The sequence below is a fragment of the Enhydra lutris genome, unplaced genomic scaffold (genome assembly GCF_002288905.1).
Source record: "Enhydra lutris kenyoni isolate GAN:26980312 unplaced genomic scaffold, ASM228890v2 scaffoldscaffold44, whole genome shotgun sequence".
Classification (NCBI taxonomy): Eukaryota; Metazoa; Chordata; class Mammalia; order Carnivora; family Mustelidae; genus Enhydra; species Enhydra lutris.
Window position 1 is genome coordinate 10,832,113 of NW_019154128.1, and position 18,772 is coordinate 10,850,884.

At 50.5% G+C, this 18,772-nt stretch overlaps 1 protein-coding gene across 1 annotated transcript in view; it reads right to left on the reverse strand.

Moving 5' to 3' along the window:
- Positions 1-18,772, reverse strand: part of LOC111155870 (endothelial PAS domain protein 1) — an 83,055-nt gene that overhangs the window by 17,548 nt on the left and 46,735 nt on the right. Inside the window, exons 2-6 of the mRNA XM_022516312.1 lie at positions 18,526-18,716; positions 10,122-10,273; positions 9,621-9,705; positions 6,039-6,157; positions 5,732-5,937 (exon numbers count right to left, since the gene is read on the reverse strand). Coding sequence (XP_022372020.1) covers positions 5,732-5,937; positions 6,039-6,157; positions 9,621-9,705; positions 10,122-10,273; positions 18,526-18,716 — 753 coding nt within the window. The remainder of the gene's footprint in view (positions 1-5,731; positions 5,938-6,038; positions 6,158-9,620; positions 9,706-10,121; positions 10,274-18,525; positions 18,717-18,772) is intronic.

Here is an 18,772-nt window from a genome sequence, read left to right on the forward strand (position 1 = left end):
GCAGACGCCAGTGGGGAGGCTAATGAACCCAGCTTGTTTATAGGGTCAGCTCCTCTGGCACACAAGGGCCTTCCCTGCTCGTTTCCCCGGGGCCCAGTCCCTGCGGAGCTGGGCTGTGATAACACAGTTTCATCTGCTCTCTCCATCAGAGGCAGGGAATTTTTTTTTTCTTTCTTTCTAATTAAGAGCCCTGACTCACTGGGGGAAAAAAAAATCAGCCTGGGGTCACCCATAAAGTTAAAGTCAACTCAGTAGGGCTGTTCTGTTTTTGAGAAGTGGGAAATGTAAAAGGGCTTCATCTACCAGATTTCAGAAGCGAGAACAGCGGAAGAAAGAGTGGAAGAAGGATGAGGTGAGGAGAGAGATGTAGACAATGACGGGTAGCCATAGGAGGCAGAGGGAGAAGGAAGAGAACAGAAAATATAGAGGAAAAAGGTCATTATATTCTGAATTGTTACGCCGAGTAGATATGTGGGTCAGACGGCTGGGCTTCGGACTTCAGCATCAGAGATGTCTTCATAACGTAAAATGACAGTTACTCATTGTCCTGAAACTGTTTTTTACCCTTAAGTGCTCAGAGGCTCATTTCAGCATGGATTCCCTGCGCCTGAGTGCCGGGAAGGAAACAGTTCCCTCAGCTACAGTGTCCATGCCCTTGCGTCAAGGGGCAGAGGGAGTCCAGTGAAGGCCTAGCTATGACGGCTAGCCCCCGTTCCCGGGAGACCACCCAAGCATGTGCATGCGGGACCTGGCTGTGGTTTCCACCCCTGCTCCCTACACCTGTAAAGGATTTGCTAAGTCAATTCATCACATAAACAAGTTGGGTAGAAGAGTACTGTAAATGACTTAAGAGGATGAAAGTTTTAAGGACTTTTAACCACCCATTTGTATTCCAGAGAATGCATTTGCTATTTAACCATGCTTATCTGAAAGTCTGCTTTCTTTCCCTCCCCGCTTCTGGCGATGGCTTCTCCCAAACAGCCTGAATCTCCGCATTCTGGCTTCTGTAGGTGCTTATAAGCCTCGGCACGGCCCCTCCTTAATCATATCCAGATTTCAGTGCTTTCTGCTTTAATACACTTTTACCCAGATTTTGCTTGCTTTAAACAACAGTCCTTAAGCCCTGTGTTTTCCTCACATGGTATGTGGGCATGGGAAACCTACACAGCCAGCTCTGTAGTTCAGGGGCAGTCCATTTCTGTCTTGTTGGGGTGATGTGTTACAGGTGTGTTATAGGTACTTTATGCCCAGGAAGACTGCCCTGGCTCATCAGCCCTGGACTGCCCCTGCTGTGAGTGCCACCAGATGCCACAGCTGCCTTGTAGCACCTTAAGACCCACACACAAGGAAGAAGAAGCTTGCCTTGAATTGCAGCAAGAGAGGAGCAGATCATGTAGAAGGAATCATTTTTGAGTCAGGAGGCCAATCACACCTGGAAATACACTGCAAAGTGAATTTGTAGAGGTGTCACTTCTAGGAGTATTTGGAGCAGGTTAGTCAGGATAATACATAAACACTCTCATATACGTGCCCCAACCGTGGGTTGATTTCAGAACACCGTCATTCGGAGGAGACACAGATACACAGGGAGAGCGCTTCAAGTTCCTTGTGACTCAGGGATTTAGAGAAATTCACTACACCTTCTCATATAAGATGTGTGCGGAGAGGCTAATAATGTGTAGGTCTGCAAGAAGATCTGGAATATACTATATAGGACACTAGAAAAGTACCTGTAATGTATTAATCTGAAAGGTCTCTCTGGTTTTTAAAATGTCATCCATCCTCTAAAAAAAGTACAAAAAAAATTATTAAATGTATCTCATTATGCAATGAAAGTATATAATTGTTTACTACTAATTTGCCTGAAGTTAGCCTATCTTCTTCCCAGATTTCAAAACTCTTGCCTTCCGGGTGTTTTGATGTGTATGTATCTTACAACTCATGGCTCTAATTTTCTCCACTGACCTTCTCTGTGATGCCCAGCTCTTCTCTCACTAGTATCTGTACTCTTCCTGACTTCTCTGGATAAAAACAATTCATCATAAATTTAAGCCACAGAATTTGAAACACAGGCATCCTAACTTACCCAATTTATTAAACTCCTGGTTTTAGGATGCCCTATGTTGCCTCGATTCAACGGTCAAACAGGGCTGCCTTCAGCTGCTTTAACTATAACAATTACATGATCCTTTCTTTGTTAACCTGAAATTTTCACTGTTAACGGTGGCACCGTTTTCTCCTTATTGATACTGATCCTATCGACACAATCTGCTTGGATAATTTATTTCTCAGATACAGGAAGGCGTCTACAACTGACAAAATCACAGTGGGATAATGGGAATCACACAGCGGGCCCCATCCTCCTTGATGCCTGGCTCCCTTCACAGTGACCCCCTTTCGCCACTAGGTGGCACCTCCCCACGAAGTTAGGAAACACCCCCATTTTAGAGTTAAACTATTTGGGAATAACCTCTCTCCCGCGTTTCAGGGAACAGAATACTCTATTTTGCACCAACCACTGTGGCTTAATGGCGGCTGGTGTCTTGATATCTAAACTCTCAGAGATCAGGAGAAAGCTATTTTACTACTTGGATAGACTAGTCTCCCACACAAGGTTAACTAGTCACCTGGCACGTGCTCAGTAAATAACAGGTTATTCACCGGTTGCTCGGTACTTTAGGAAAGGGAGATGAAGGGCTCTGTGGGAGTCATAAATGGGACAGTTCACCATCAGTCACAGTGATAACCGGGACATCCTCCTTTTGCCTCGCCACCACACTGCTCCCCTTGTCGAGAGCAGTCAACCACATACATGGACACATGACAGATGTGCAGTGTCACAAAATTTGCTTTTTAAAATGTTTCCTTTGTTTCAGGCAATTATTACGAGACCTCATATGGTCCTCTGACCCGTTATTAAAAAGGAGCGGGACACATGCATTCTGAGCCGTCGGTGTGCCTTGACTCAACCCCAGACTCTCCCAAACCGTTCGTTTCGGCTCCCAGTCACTCTGGGAACCTGGGAGTTTGATGCCAGTTTTTCTGTCTTCTGTTTTCTCTTCCTCCCCTCTCCATTCTCCCTTCCCTTTTCTCCATGAGCATTATTCATTCTTTCATTCATTTGTTTGTTTATTATGTCTGTGGCCTTCATACATTGAAGAAAAAGTGCTAACCCGGCTTTAAAAGTGATTTTGTGGATTCCGGTTGCCTTATATTTTCATCAGATTCTTTCCATTTGCCTTACAGGAAAGTAATCCCCTTGTGGAAAATCGTCGCCCCACAATGTGTGTTAGATGTCATCAAATCTAGTGAATTCCTAGATTTAATGGAAAGTGGAAAGGGCTCCCCGTTAGCTATCATATGTAAATATTGGTTTTTGAAGCACTGATCTCAGAAGGGGTATTAAAGAGACAGAAAGAGAGGGGTGGAGGGAGGGAGAGAGAGGGAGGGAGGGAGAGAGGGCACATGTGTGCAGTCTGTGTGCACATCTTGCCCCATTCTAATGAAAGAGCGAAAACAAAACAAGCTACCCAAACCAGAAAGATCCCAGTCTTCATCAAGGCAATAGAGAAATAGCACTTAGGGATCAAGGACTTAAAATAGTCACTTTATAAACTGTCTAAGCCGTGTCTGTGTCCTTGTTAACTAATCTGCTAATCGGTTAAACACAACTTTCGTGGGGCCCAGCACTCTGGGTATGCAAGCACCCCTGCGTTCAGCCCTCTAGCACCACTGAACTCCAAGTCTGGGCCATGTAATTAGGTCTTGAAAGGCAGGATTCTGCTGAAAATGCAATGTGTCCAGCAGCTCTGAAACGCAGTATCGCCCTCCACACTCTGAGTCACAAAGCCTTAAATCACAGGTTCCTCCGCGCCAGTATCGACTCCGCTGACAAGCCCTGAGCCAGACGAGGCAGGCAGGCCTCGCGTGGGTCTCCCCGTTCTGTGGCCGCTTCCTCTCACCCCACGGTTGGAACAGTTCCTCCTGTTTTTGTCCCCTCTTCTCTCCCAAGCAGCACTGCTTTTGGGAAATGACCTGAAACTCATTCAAAGCAAGGTAATGAATGGAGGACAACCTCCGATTACTCTTTCCAGAGATTTTTTTTCTTCCCTTTAATAAGGATCAAAGTCTTAAGCTTAAAAAAAAAAAAAAAAAATCCCTGTCTTCTATTAGCTAGAGATGATACATTATTTCTCAGGCTGCAGGGTCTTCCCAGGGCTTGTGGGGTCACACCAGGGGGAAGCTTAAGTGGGGTCCAGCACCACAACCGCTGCTCTGGGCTGGATGGCGAAGGCATCCACGGCAGCGCCCCATCCTTGAGCCAGCCCTGTGGGCCAGGTGCTGGGATTTCCCGTGCCATTTCGACAGCCTAGAGAGGGGTGCACATTACAGAAGTGTGTCTTCTGCCCACAGGGTTCATTTGAACACAGAGCCTCCATCTGAGAAACGACCTTACACACAGGATGGATTTCTCTAGAGCCTACCTTTGGGACAATCTTTATCTCCAGTCTGCATCCTGATCCCAATAACAACACTATTAAGCACTGTAATCAATGCTGACTGGGTCAGAGTTCTAGGACAAAAGTCTTCATATGTGACATTGTCTCCCTCTGAGGTTACAGCACCTCCTTCTACTTAGAGAATGACCTGCTTCCTCCAAGAGCCTGGGGCCCAGCACCACGGTAGCCAAAAGAGGGGGACAGGAATGACAGGACAGGAATCCTTTCACAAAGTCCTTTGACTTTGCCTTGAGGGGAGGCCAGTTCTGAGAAGGGGCATATGCAATCTTAGCTGCTTTTTCTACAGCTTTATAATAAAGAACAACTTGTAGTGAGAATAACCACTCAAACCAAACACTTCCTGTTGAGCCTGAGCCTAGGTCATCTCGCCAGAGCTGATACTCCGAGGCATGTCACTCTCCCGTGGGAGAATTTCCAGTGGGGCCTGGTATGGGGGCTTAGAGTCTAGCTTGGCTTCCTTCATCAAAAAGCCTTCAAGGGGCACCTGGGTGGCTCAGTGGGTTAAAGCCTCTGCCTTCGGCTCAGGTCATGATCCCAGGTCCTGGGATCGAGCCCCACGTCGGGCTCTCTGCTCGCCGGGGAACTTGCTTCCCCCTCTCTCTCTCTGCCTACCTCTCTGCCTACTTGTGATTTCTGTCTGTCAAATAAACAAATAAAAAATATTAAAAAAAAAAAAGCCTTCAAAATTAGGCTAAGCAGCAGCTGGGATGGAGAAGACACAGAAGGAGCAAAGGCTGAGGGACAACAAAAGACAACAGTAGAAGCCATGCCACCGTGGCCAGTTTCCAGGCCAGATCCCTAAGCTCCCAGCTGGCCTCTGAGTTGCCAGTGCTGAGGGACATTGCTAGACGCCGGTCTCATTCCCAGGAGCATTCCTGGAAATTTCCTCAGGAGCCTGACACATATGTGAGAGACTGTGCACACACCACAACAATGAGCAATGAGCCACACAGCAGAACTGCTCTGGCGTCCGCCCCTGATGTTGCCTCCATGTGGAGCCACCAAATATGGCACCAGGAGCCCCGCAGCTGCACCGATGGGATGACACAGTGACACACGTCCAGAGACTTGTACCCAGCGATGCAATATCCGTGCCCCAGACCCATACCGTCCCCCCCAGGCACAACCACACACACATACACACACACACGCACACACACACAGGTAGGAAAGACAGCCCGGCCATGGCACACACACTCCCAGGCCCCCACCTGTCGTCACAGTAGGTGAACTTCATGTCCATGCTGTGGCGGCTGAGGAAGGTCTTGCTGTCCAAGGGGATGTCCATGTGTGACGGGTGCTGGATGGGCTCGCACATGAGGATGAGGCAGGACAGGAGGGGCTCCTTGTAGCTGCAGAGACCGCCATGAGGGGGGCAGCTGCTGTATACCTTCACCTGGCCAGTGCAGTGCAAGACCTGGAGACCAGCCACGGAGGGTCAGACACGGGGCCAAAGAGAGTGGTCTCGGGGCGGGGGCGGGGGGAGGGGACTCCAACCCGGGCCTGATGTCGTCCTACCTTCCAGGTGGCTGACTTGAGGTTGACGGTCCGGCCTCTGCTGGTGACGGTACACTTCATCCTCATGAAGAAGTCCCGCTCTGTGGATGTGTCTTTGCTCTTCTTCCCGAAACCAGAACCTGCATGGGGAAGGGTGGAGGGTGCCAGGTGACCGTGGTTTTAGGTTTGCATTCGGCAGAGGTGCCCTGGGGCCATCTTTGCGGGGAATGCATGGTTTGTTATTTCCCATGGATCTGCTCCCTTAGCACCCGTGGCCTGCCATGAATTCTGACCATGATCTTGGCCTAGGGGCTAATGTTTTCTCATCTCCGGCTTGTTCCCCCAACTGGAGTCTAAACTCCTGAGGGCTGTTACACTGTTTTGTTTCCTCCTGCATCTAGTACATCGCCAGTGCTCACTTGACAGCAGCAAGGCAATGAGGGCCTAGAGGCCATAATCTGGGCACAGCGCTCGTGTGGCAGGCCCATGTTCCTTCACAGAAGTCCAAGGGACAGTCTGGGTGAGACCACCGTCCCCTCATGGGGATGACCCTCTCAGATTAGAAAGGTCTCTCAACACCCCTGTTTCATCTTCAGACCTGTCCGTCATGAACATAATCCTTCAGTACCCATCTTCGACCCACCACAGCTGCACTGGGGACACTGCATGTCAGCTTTTCCCTAAAGTGATACGTGTCAAGGCTCAAGAGAGACCACTGATCCAAGCCTCCTGGGTCTGGTGAGCAAGTTCACTCTGAGGATGAACTCAACATGGATCAGAGCCTTCTCGGCCAGAATTAAATAAATCACTGAGACAAATGACACAGCCTCTTTCCTGATGGGTCTCCCAATGCCTGCTCACTCAGAGCTTTTCCCACTTTCCATAAAACAGTGACCAATGCAGTAGAGTCACCATTGTCCACGCCTAGACTCTGCCTCCACCACTACCATCTCTAGCCTGGACCTACCCAGGTATACTCCTGCCCCCCGGCCAGCATCACAGAACAAGCCAGAGCCTTTTCTCCACCCCCAAATAGTCACACCCCTCCATAAACCTCTAGAGGGCCATGATTTATTTGACAGATGTATCCCCAAAAAGCTGTGTCAAATGAACTTTGGCATCTCTGAATCTGTCCCAAACATCTCTAGAGGAGAGCCTACCAAATAAGACAATGAAAGTGAGAAAAATGAATCTTTTTTTTTTTTTTTTTTTTAAAGAAAGAACATTCTACCATCAGGACTATAAAACCGTCTCTCCAAAACTTAACGATGTTCCTTCCAGTTTTAATTCACAGGTGGGGTCTACCTATCATGAGATATCCTTGTATCCTAGGGTCTAGACCTACCCTGATGACCAGTTTAGGTGCTGGGAGTAACTGGGCTAGTGATACTCATTTGTGGCTATGGCATGGGTTACTATTGTGGCCTAACTTGCTAACCTCTGGATTCTCCCCATTCCGCCAGTTGATGAATCTTTCTAAATATCACTTCAGTCGGATTACCCCAACCCTGCTCAAAAACTTTTCAAAAGCTCCTGTCTGTCTACAGGATAAAGTTCGAGGCCTTCCATCCAGCCTTCAAAGCCTTCCACAATCTGGCTCATGGTCTTATCTTCCTCTCGGTGTTCACACTAACCCTTTGCTTCCAGATCATGAGTCCACTTAGGCCGGTGCCTTTAATGAGGATTGGCTGATTCATGGAGTTTGATCCCGAGTCCTTGACACATGGACCAAGAGACCTAACATTCTACTCAGACAAATATAGTAGAATCGGCTATGAATCATAGAACTTGAGAGTTGGAAGTTCCTAGACTTTGCCTGGTCCAATACCATTCATCTAAAAGGAGAGGTTCTGAGGAACAGGGCAACACAGTGACCTGGTTCAGGTCTCATGTTCGGACTGAGACTGGGACAGTGACTGAACTCAGACTGAGAACCAAAGGGCTGAAGAATTTCTGGAGTACAGAAGAGGAGACTTCCTGACTTTTGTAGGTTTCCAGCACATGCTTTAGGAAGAGATGCAGAAAGTCTGATGACCCCTGACTCACATAAGAGATGAGATTTCTTGGAAGCGCAGAGAAGCCATGAACAGCCCTGTGGACTGTACTCTAGGAGCCAGGTGGCCTGAGGCCTCGAGGCAGGAGAGCAGAGGGGCTGTGTAAGAGCTCCAGGTGGGGTGAGGGCTGTCATGCTGCTCTTTGTGAGTTCAGTCTGTCCCAAGGCTGGAAGCACCTGTGTTCGGCAGCGCGTGTGCGAACGAAAGCTGGGCCTTGCAGGCTTGGTGCCGTGGCCTCCGCCATTCAGGCCGGACAAGCACGCGCCCCCCAGCAGCGACAGGTGAGAGATGGTAAAGGAGATGGACAGACATGGGCGTGATGTGCTCAGGACCATGCTGGACTCTCTGGTTCAGAAGGGACCATGAAGGTCACCGAGTCCCCCTCCCTCTCAAAGCCTCAGTCCACTTGACAATATCCTCATCCGTGCACTTGCCTGAAGGTCCCCAGAGATAAGAGATGGCTGCAACAGCTCCAACAGTCATTGCAAAGTGCTTTCTGTTTATGTGGCCCTCCCATCCACGATCATCTGCTGGATACCCCCCACCAACCCCCGGCCCCCCGCAACAGGTAGGGTATAGTGTATGAGATCTCGTCAATCTCTTCTCCATCAAAAACTGTTGTGGGTCTTATCACCAGTTGTGGGTCTTAATTTGCTGTGGGTGTTATCACCAGGGAACCAGATTCATTCCTTGGCTCCCAGGGTATCTAGGTTCCAAAGGTGTCCCCAGTGAGTCACATGTGCCTCCTGGTAATCATCACCTTGGGTACTTCCCTCCTACTCTGAGCAGGCATTGGCTTATAACTCCCTCTTAACGACAGAAAGAGGCAAAGGGATGCTGGGCCAGTCTCAGGACTCAGCCTTCGGGGAGTCTAGCAGCCTCTACTTTTGCACTTTGGGAGCCCTGAGTGGACGTGTCAGAGGTCTAGAGAGGGAGGGGCTCTGGGACTCCATGGAGTGAGAGGGAGATCCAGCCCCACCAGCAGCAGAGTCCCAGCCTCCAACTATGGGCTGTAAGGTCCCAGAGGTGCTGGGGAGCCATCGTGGTCATTCCACTTCGTACGGTCCCCAGACAATGGCAACCTTGCTGATATCACTTGGAACAAAAGAACCGCCCACAGAACCCATAGAATCATGATGGGTAATAAAATGATCGTTTAGGCCACCATGTTTTGGGTGTTTTTTTTACACAATGATAGACAAGAGCAATCAGTTTCATGAACATTTGGGCACAGATGAGTGTACTGGTTTGGGTGATGCCGTTTGGCAGAGACGCTGGCCTCTCAGGTGTTGAGACCTAACCCAGAGGACTGCCTTCCGAGCATGGCATCCGGCACCATGAAGGGCCAGCTGGAGACAGTTCTGAGTACAAGTCCTTCCGGGGCCTTCCATCTCACGCCACAAGTTCTGCCGGATCTTTTATGGACACCAATTATTTTCTTGATCATGAGGACTCTGATCATCAACCCTATGTTTATAGACAAAGGGAATGCAGAGCCCCTTCCCAAGTGGTGTAAGAGGGAAGGAAACACACAGCAAGAATACTTTACCACTTTTGAGACTCAGGTTCTCACGAATCTCCTCATGGTCACAGGGGTGAGTGAAGTCAAAGATACTGTGTCCTGTGAGCTCCACCTGTTCCAAAAACAAGGTTGGGCTTCATTATTCCCATTGCTGCAGAAGTCTCCAGGAGGCAGCTGAGCCACCTTCCAGGCTGGGAGACGGGGAGCAGACCGAAGTAGGTCTTTTGCATCCCAAACCAGAGCTGTCCACAGACATGCGGACCGAACAAAGGACCACTGCTGCTGACAGAGGCTTGATTCCCAAGGGCTGCTTTGTTAATCTAGCGGGCAGAGCTGTCCACCAGCAAGGGCTGCCCCAACACCAGAGGCTGGGACTGCATTCCTGAGGCTTGTAGCCTGAGGTCAGAGAGAAACAGGGTGGGCCCAGGCAGGGAGAGGTCAGGAGGAATGTGACCAGAACCTTCCACTCATGTTTACTCCCAAATGGAAACATTTTCCCTTTCTGAAAGAGCCAGAGGAGGATGTCACCTGTGTGAGTCCCATGAACTTGCTGATGTTTTCCGACAGAAAGATCATGTCGCCATCTTGGGTCACAACAGCAATGAAACCCTCCAGGGCTTTCAGGTACAAGTTGTCCATCTGTTGATTAGCTTCAGGCTCAGACTCACTTTCAGAACAAACTGGAAAGAGAGGGGGGTCGGATGGCTTACAGGAATGTGGGACTAAGACAGATGTGACTGGCAGAAGACCCTCTGCCAGAGACATGTCAAAGGCATTACGTGGACTTTTCCGGAAATGCACACTTGCAGTCTAAGTGTCTGGCGCATGCCCAAGCAGGGGATACCTGATAGGCACCACGACACAGAGGACACCCTGAAGGGGCTTTGCAGGCAGTGAGGCTGTCGTGGCGGCATACTGCTGGGACTAGAGGTCGTGGCTGTGACGGCAGTCACAGTAGTATGAGGAACCATAGGCTTCACCTCTCACACACACTGAGCAACGACTGCACATCAGGTACCGCCCTGAAGCCAGTATATGATCTCTATGGTGCCTGGGAGGTAGGTGCTATTCTTTGTCTCGTCTCATAGACGAGGCTTAGAGACACGCAGTCGGTCCTTTGCCTCAGGCTGTAAAGACTCTGGTTCGCAGGCTCCGGCAGCTGAATCCAGCAGATACACTCCTAACCATTTATGGGCTTTGGAGTTAAATAGACAACGTTCTATTCCTCTTAATTGGCTACACCTTTGGCCATTGACCTCTTTGAACACTGGTTTCCTCATCAGCCCAATGGAAATAATAATTTCCAACTTTTTGAGTTATAAGGATTAAATAAGTATTTAAAATGCCCCAAACACTACCAGTCATGGTGGTTTTTCTTCCTTTCTGCTCCCTCTAGGACACCGTTGCTGCCCTAAAGGTGCTGAGAGCCTAGACAGGGGATGTGCAGCACACACAGCCCCAAATCTAAGTTTGAGACTCGGGAGCAGAGCTGCTGGTGACCGAAGAGGAGGGGAGACAGTAAGTGCTCACGGGCTCAGAGGAAGAGGGGGTCCCTTTGATGTGGCCAGAGACACCTGTTCCACAAAAGGGCATTTGAAGAGGCTCATAAATCACAGGCACTCACTCTGCAAAGCCAAAGAACTTTCTGGGCCAGGCTGGGCTGGGCAGACACCGGGCAGACATGGAGGTGCTAGAGCCTGGAGCAAAATCCCTCCCCGGGGACTCAGGAGTCCCCCATCTGGCCAAAGGGGAGCTCCATTCCCCAGACTCGGTAATGGGGCTGCTGAGGTGGGTATGGCGTTCCAGAGCAGCGGCATCTCAGAGCACTGCTTTCCGGAGAATCGCCGGGCAAAGGCATGCGGATGGTTTGCAGAGAGACAGTGAAGACCAGAGGGGCAAGAACCACATGAGGGGGCCACTGCGCTCATGGCAGGCTAGAGAAGCATTTGCTGAGGGCCACCTGGGGAAGCACCCACCCCCCAACCGGCCACTGTGAGTAGCCCTAGTCTCTCAAGTACACTTCTGCCAGCTGCCCCAGAGCAGATCAAATGTAGACTCAGATCTTGTCCCAAACAAGGTGCTCAGGCCCCAGGCCCTTGGCTGTTGTCACCACCATATTATTTAACTCCAAACACACCTTTACTTAAAAAATTTGCATTCCTCCAATACAAACATCATGCCAAGTAGACCTCATTTAACTCATAGAACAAGGGAAACAGAGAGTAATTTTTCTGTTATAAAAGTTAATATTTACTTAACTAAAAGGCATCTTCCAACCTGAGACTGTTCTATGGAATGTAAAATACAATTTGATTTCTGGGCCACTTGGGAAAAAAAAAATGCATGGATACGGTGAAATGAGGTCCAAGGGTCTCCCTGCGAGGCCACCGGGTTTATTTGGTTCTCTTTTCCCTTGAGCCCCTAAATTTAAGTTTCTGGGCTATATGCTGTTATTCCTCAAGAAGAACAAATCCAAATTAGGAGAGGTCTCTACCAAAGGCCTTCAGTGGCACCACTGGGGACCAGCCACCTTCAGGACATGGGATCAGCAAATGTGCCAGGGTCACAGAGGAACAGAGCGGGCCCATCCAGGGATGGGCTTGCCTTTAGAGCCAAGAGTTGGGCTACAGAGAGTAGTATCCTGGTGACTTATTTTCCATTTTGCTAAAATGGTGGAACAAAGGAGGGAAATTCTTTCCTCTTCACACCCTAACTAGCTTCTGGGAAGGGAGACCATCTGGGGACGGCCTTATGCCACACACATCCCCACACTTGATCCCTGCTCAGGGTTTCTGCCAACTAACTAGTCAGCTGAACTGATGACCAGCCCAAGTTCTAGGTGGCGGTGTGGCCGCTGCCAATGTTGGTGCTTCAGCTAACGGCCATATTTAAATAGGGGCTTTAGGATGTAGGTGATGTAACTCAGTGCTTTCACGGTTGAGCGTGTACCAGCATCCCCTGCAGGGCTCGCTAAAGCAAGGATTTTGGGGTCTGGGGCTACTACATAACTCATGGGCCCAGCGGGGAAATGTGGGGCCTCTTGTTGAAAAATTTAACCATGTCCAGGGCTCTTCTGAGTGTGGGGCCCTGTGGGACTGCACAGGTCACACACTCAAGAAGCTGGCTTGGGATGAGCCCTTCCCCAGAGTCCCTGATTCAGTAGGTCTCAGATGCGGGCTGAGAATCTGCTTTTCTAACAAGTTTTCAGGTGATGAGGATGCTGCTAGGACCACAGATTGAGAATCACTGCCATAACTCAAGGTCCTACGAGTGACCCTTAATTATGAGAAAATCCAACTGTTTTGGTAGATGGTGACCTACTTTGGGGATGGGTGAGGAGAGGTTTCCAGCACCATCAAATCACACCAGATAGGTGACCACCTTCTCTAGACAGCAAGGGCCAGCCCCGTGAGTTCTGCCCTATCGAGAAGATTTTTTTTTCTCTTCAATTTCTTTGATGTCAGTGGCAACACTGACCTCAAAATTTGGTATAATCCCAAGACAACCCTATTTGGGTTAACTAGGCCCAGAGAAAATAGTTCTGCTTAAAATTTCCTGTTTTTAACTGTTCCAACCCAGCCAAACTGGTTTCCATCCGTGCCCAGTACACTTGCTTCCAGGAGGTGGCAAATTGGCAAGAGCAGCTGGCCAGCTGGCCTCTGGGAGGAAGGGAGAGGAGTGCTCAGGGACCACGAATGGAAACAGAACATCTTGGAACTGAAGTCACAATGGCTAGAGGACCAGGAAGCCAGCGGGCCGGGCCCGAGGGACCCCTGGGACAACCTGGCCTCTTTCCTCTATGGAACTATTTGCTCCCGCAGCACCTGCTTTTCGTCCTGGGGGACACTGAAAGTTCCTGGCCAGATCGCAGTCAGCTTGGAGCTGAGGGTGAAAAATGGCAGGGCCGGAGGCAGATCCTCACTCTAGCGGCCGGGGGTGCGTGCCTATCCCCCTCTGCTCCTCTCCTGCTCTTTCTGGGGAGCATTAGTTCTTCCCTACGGCATCATTAGTCTCCAGCTCAGTGTCAGGCACCTAGAAAGCTCACCTATTCACTTCGCCGTTACCATACCCCAACTACGTGTCTGCCCTGCGCCGGGCACATAGCAGGACATCAGTCGGGCCATCTGTCAACAAGTGTCCCTATGTGCTCAGCCCCATCCTAGGGAGAATCAGGGATACGGAAGGGTATAAGAGCCATCTTTTTGCTCAAGGAATCTACAGACCAGTGCGGAAGACAAGGCTAGACCACCATAAGCTTACACAACAATCCAGAAGAAACCTGTGGTGCTAAATAAAGAGGAGCCCACAGTAGATGCTCGAGAAGCCTCCAGCGGGGTCTCCAAATCGCTATGGGCTCTAGGTCTCAGTTACTTGCTTCCCAGGACCCGTCAGGGTCCAGCCCCGCAGAAGAGGGGCAGGCCGTCGGAATCAGAGGCGCTGTGCTAAGACCAAGCATGCTCGGCCTGGGGAGCACAACAAGATTCTTTAATGCTAACAATAGCCCCAGTAAACAGGCTTTGATGACGACTCCCCACAGCCAGGATATGCGCGGGCTGGGGTTTCGGAGCACTTTTTCCGGAGCAGTGCTCATTTCCTTCAGGCGGCACCACCCATGCGGGGCGGGACCCCACGGGCAGCAGGAGCCAGGCGTCTGGGGTGAGCGGGCAGGGCAGCGGGGTGGCAGGGGAGACGCTCCGGACCAGGTCTCGGAGACCAGACTGTGCAAAGACCCTGCTTGTCCGGATCGGTCTTTATTCCAGCAGACCGGCCTTCCTCCCTCTTTGTCTCCCCCCTAACAAGTTCTCTGATGATTCTTAAAACCGTGTTGATGTGATCCTCCTGGTTCAGTTGCCACTTAGTTATCATCACAGAGGCTTTCTTTTTGAAACAGACTCCTTACTCCAGCTTTCCCTGCAGACCCCCCACTACCATTACCCAGTAGTAGGCTGGGGCGACCCTCCCATCTTTGGCAGAAGGCACTGTGTTCTACCTGCTCTTGCTGGCCTCCCCAAGGGCCTGGAAAATCCCACCATTAGAGATTCATTCCTTTGTTCTTTATGTAACTTATTATCCTATCTTAACCTCTCTGTGTACCCTTCCTTTATAAGATGTAGCACAGGGCTGGGGTCAGCAGACACCTGCTGACTGACCAGATGTTTTTGGTTTAAATTAAGGGAGTGATCTGAACAGGGTCAGTATCTCTGGAAGAGACTGTCATTAGCTGCTTTCAGCCGTTAACATCATGGCATGACTGCCTCTCAGCTCCTCTCCAAACAGCACCGAAAAAGGCCATGATTTGGAAGGTGAGTGGGGCAAAGCATGAATGGATCGATTCATTCATGCCAATGCATCAATAATAAAGCTGACATTTTTCTTTCGCAAACTTGCTACACGAGGACCTCTGGCAATCATGTAAAATCATTTGATTTCCCCATATCTGAGTGTGGGGAAGCCAAAAAATCAGTTTTACTGTGAAAAACGCATTTTGTGTATTTCCTGCTGTCTCAGGCCCTCTGAATGCAGAAGTGATCCTCATCTGGTCGTGGCTTGTGGGGCTCATCTTGAAAGAGGATTTAAGACAATCAAGCGGTATTTCCACCAATGTGTTCCCGTCAGAGTGTGTTCTGTTCTCGGCCCAGCGTGGAAGCTAATATCATAAAGCCATTGTTTCAGTTTGCTTCCTGTGATACGAATCTCAGTCGGCCGCCCCGACTCCCAGCTTGGATTTCTCAGCGCTGAGATTTCCTCTCCCACATTCCCACACAGAACAGCCTACTGTGAAAATCAAAGGGAAGCGTGTTACTAAGTAAAGAAGAAACTTTTCTAAAGCAAAACCTGGTCTTTTTTAGCCTTTTGAACTCTGAGGTATGCAACCAACTATTTCCTATTTTACAGTGAGCCAACCCTGGTGCTCACCTTTGTTAGAAATGCTTCCGTGAGGAATCTGTGGTTTGTTTTGACTTGGGAAAAACTTGGCTACTCTGCATTTCGATAGGCCCGGCTGACGGGTAAGAGGACAGTGCGAGTGTGGGTTTCCACTGGGTTCCCGCTGACATCATTTCTCCAGAAGCCTATACTTAGTATAAATCAATCTGCTTATTCATCATAACCTTTATTTCTAAGCTGTCACTTACAGAGAGCCTGAGATGTAGCAGGCAAGAGGATAAGGGACTTTTCTCGCCATTTCTCTCCATCCTCAAATAGCACTCCAGGGGAAGGACTGGTATCACTCTTGTGTGGATGAGAAAGGAAAGCTGGGAGGTAGTGAAGAGATTCTCACAAGCTTGTAAAGAAGGCCATGCGACTGAGTCCCCAGGGTGGGTCTATCTGCCCATAAGTCCTGTACTCCTTTCCACTGGATTGCTTATTTTGAAAAAGCAAAATGTGATTTAAGAAAAATAAATAAATAAAGACCCGAGCTCACATACAATTCTTGAAAATGATCTCCACACTTGGTCTAAAGAATGTGCAGCAGGACCGGAAGAGAAGACAGAGAAAGGGGGTGTTGAAAAGCCATCCGTGTCCTCCTCCTGCCCTAGATGATGTGTGTTTTATGAGAGCGGCTCCCTCAAGGACACCAGGACCAGAGGGACAATTGTAGACCCTTCTTATCCTTTTCCATCATTTCCCTCCTCAGGACAGAGAGGACCAGGGCGGACATGCTGAGGCTCTGGTCAGTTTGGGGCCAAGCCCGGCCAGAGGGCAGGCAGTTGGTGCCCGTGACTTACAATAGCACCTGAGCAGGGGTGTGTGCTGTCTCTCTGTGGTCCTATCTCTCGGGGTGGGGCTGGCACGTGGGGGGCTCACGCCAGCACACAGGCAGGCAGACATGCTCTGGGGACCCAGCCTCTGATTTGTAGCCATCTCCAAGCCAACCTTGGAACCACTGAGAAGGATGATTATGTGGGGGAGAACTTGGAAATCAACAACGCACACCAAGAGAAAGGATGGAGACAGCTCACTCCATGTGTGAGGACCATCTCTGCACCCCACTGATCCAGGCTGGCCCCCAGATGCCTCTGCTCCACTTCGGTCCTCTTGCTAAGGAAGAACCCTCCTCTGCCCTCCACACCGAGCCCTCGTCAACATCTTTGCCTGGCCAGGTCTGCGGGATGCTCCCGCCCTCCCACGACCGTCTTTCCCACAGATGCAGATTTGAAAGAACTTGCATTCCAAGTGCAGACTCACCGCGTGCTAAGCGTGTGACTTTGAGCAACCTTCACCTACTTGTACCTCACTTGTCCTCTTTCTCCAATGTTCTAAAAGTCCAAGTTCCATCACAGAGGTGCCCCCGGATGCACAAATTACTCCTTTTGGGGTCTCTGTCGGTGGGGATATGGCGCTTGGGCTGGAAGGAGGCAATGATTTACCCAAAGGCAGTCCTGTCTAAGAGAATTGCAAGTATCGTAACAGGGAAGTTGAAGAGATGTTTCTGAGTGTGGGGAAAGGGTCTCTGTCTCGTCCTTAATTCCTCCACTGCAGGCTCTTTGTTTATACAAAGATGATTCTCACACTACCAGACACTGCCCTCACCTGTCCAGAAAGAGAAGCCTCTTTAAAGAGAGAGGTACACATGTGCCCTCTGATGGTGCCTCCAGGCCACTGTTCCCTCCTTCAGCCGCATCTGTGACAAACCTGACATTCTCTGGCATTGTTTCTCTGAAAGTATTTATAGAGCGTGTCTTTGCCCTTGGTTCTCCCCCTCCGGTCTGCTCTGTTCTGAGACTCTTTACATGGGCAGTACAGAGTTAGCCCTCCGACCCTTGGAGCTCAGTGGGTCTTTCTTTCCCCATATCCTTCCTGTGCTCCAGGGCCCAGAATAGCACACGCTGGTCCGGCCTCCCTACCTCACACTGGATTCCCTCTGCTCTGGGTTTCTTTCCCAGAATAGCCACTTCATAACAGGATGGCAGAGCCGACCAGCTCCAAGGCACCAGGCTCACGCAGGAAAAGCAAAACCAACCACAAAAGAATCTTCCCTTGCCTGCCTGCCTGCCTCCCTCGGGCTCCCCGGCTGGGACACGGCCACCTGCCACGTGGGAGAGGCGCTCCCTGCCGCCCAGTTTCCTTATGAAACTGACAGACCAGATGGGACTGTCACATACGATCTGAAACTGGAAAACTCCCCAGGCTGCTTCTTTCTGGTCAGGACTAACAGGAAATGGTTTTTTGAAGATTGTGAACTCTGAGGGGGGGAAAAAATAGAAAAAAAAAAAAAAAAAAAGAAAGTTTTGTGAACTTGAGAGTCACTGTGATACCAGGGAGGGTCGGAATTTTTAGCAGGTTCCGTGGGGAGGCTGTTCCCCGCCAGTGTGAGGAGAGGCACAGTGAGACTCCGCAGTGTGAGGGAATGTGGCCAGGTCAGGGGCGGCGCAGACCTGGCCTCCTCTCCTTCTCACAGATGCCCCGTGTGGTAAAAGTGCTTTTAACCCCTTTTGCAGGCGAGGAAACCAAGAGCAGAGACGCCATGTGCTTTGTCAAGCACACTGGCTAGCAAGAGGGGAAAGGGCACACGGGCACACTGCTGCCCTTCTGGAGAAGGTAGCTGGAGGATGACAAGTGCTTCCTGAAGGCACGCTCCACAGTGGAGTGTGGGCCTGGAGGCGGCCGGCCAAGGAGGAAACTGGTGGAAGGGCCTCCTGTCCAGCCCCGGTCGCCCTCCTCAGCTTCTGGGTGCCCATCCACTCCCTTGGTCCCATCCCTGCTCTGCACCCTGTGGCCATATTTATTGTACAGGTCACCGCCAGCAAGGAGGGGTTCAGAACGAGGGAATGAAGCCCCAGTGGTGGCCTCCACGTGGATGGAGCTTCCGCAGAGCCCTTCCCAGGGCCCTCACCACGCCCGCAGCATGAGGGAGCCTCCCGCCGGCAAGCACGCACTGGTCAGGCAGTCACCGTCACCGGCACCAGTGGGGGGTGACTGCAGGGCTCACCTGAGGACAGGAGCTTGTGGGTGCGTAGGAAACTGATGGCCAGCCGCATGATGGAGGCCTTGTCCAGGTGGGAGCTCACGCTGTGCGGCAGGGGCAGCTCGTGGGCCAGCTCATAGAAGACTTCGGTTTCTTTGCTCCGCCGGCACCTGGCGGCGTCCCGGGACTTCTCCTTCCTCCTCTCCGAGCTACTCCTGAATGCAGAGGGAGGGGTCAGTTCCTGAAATGTCACTGTCATCCCCTCACACGC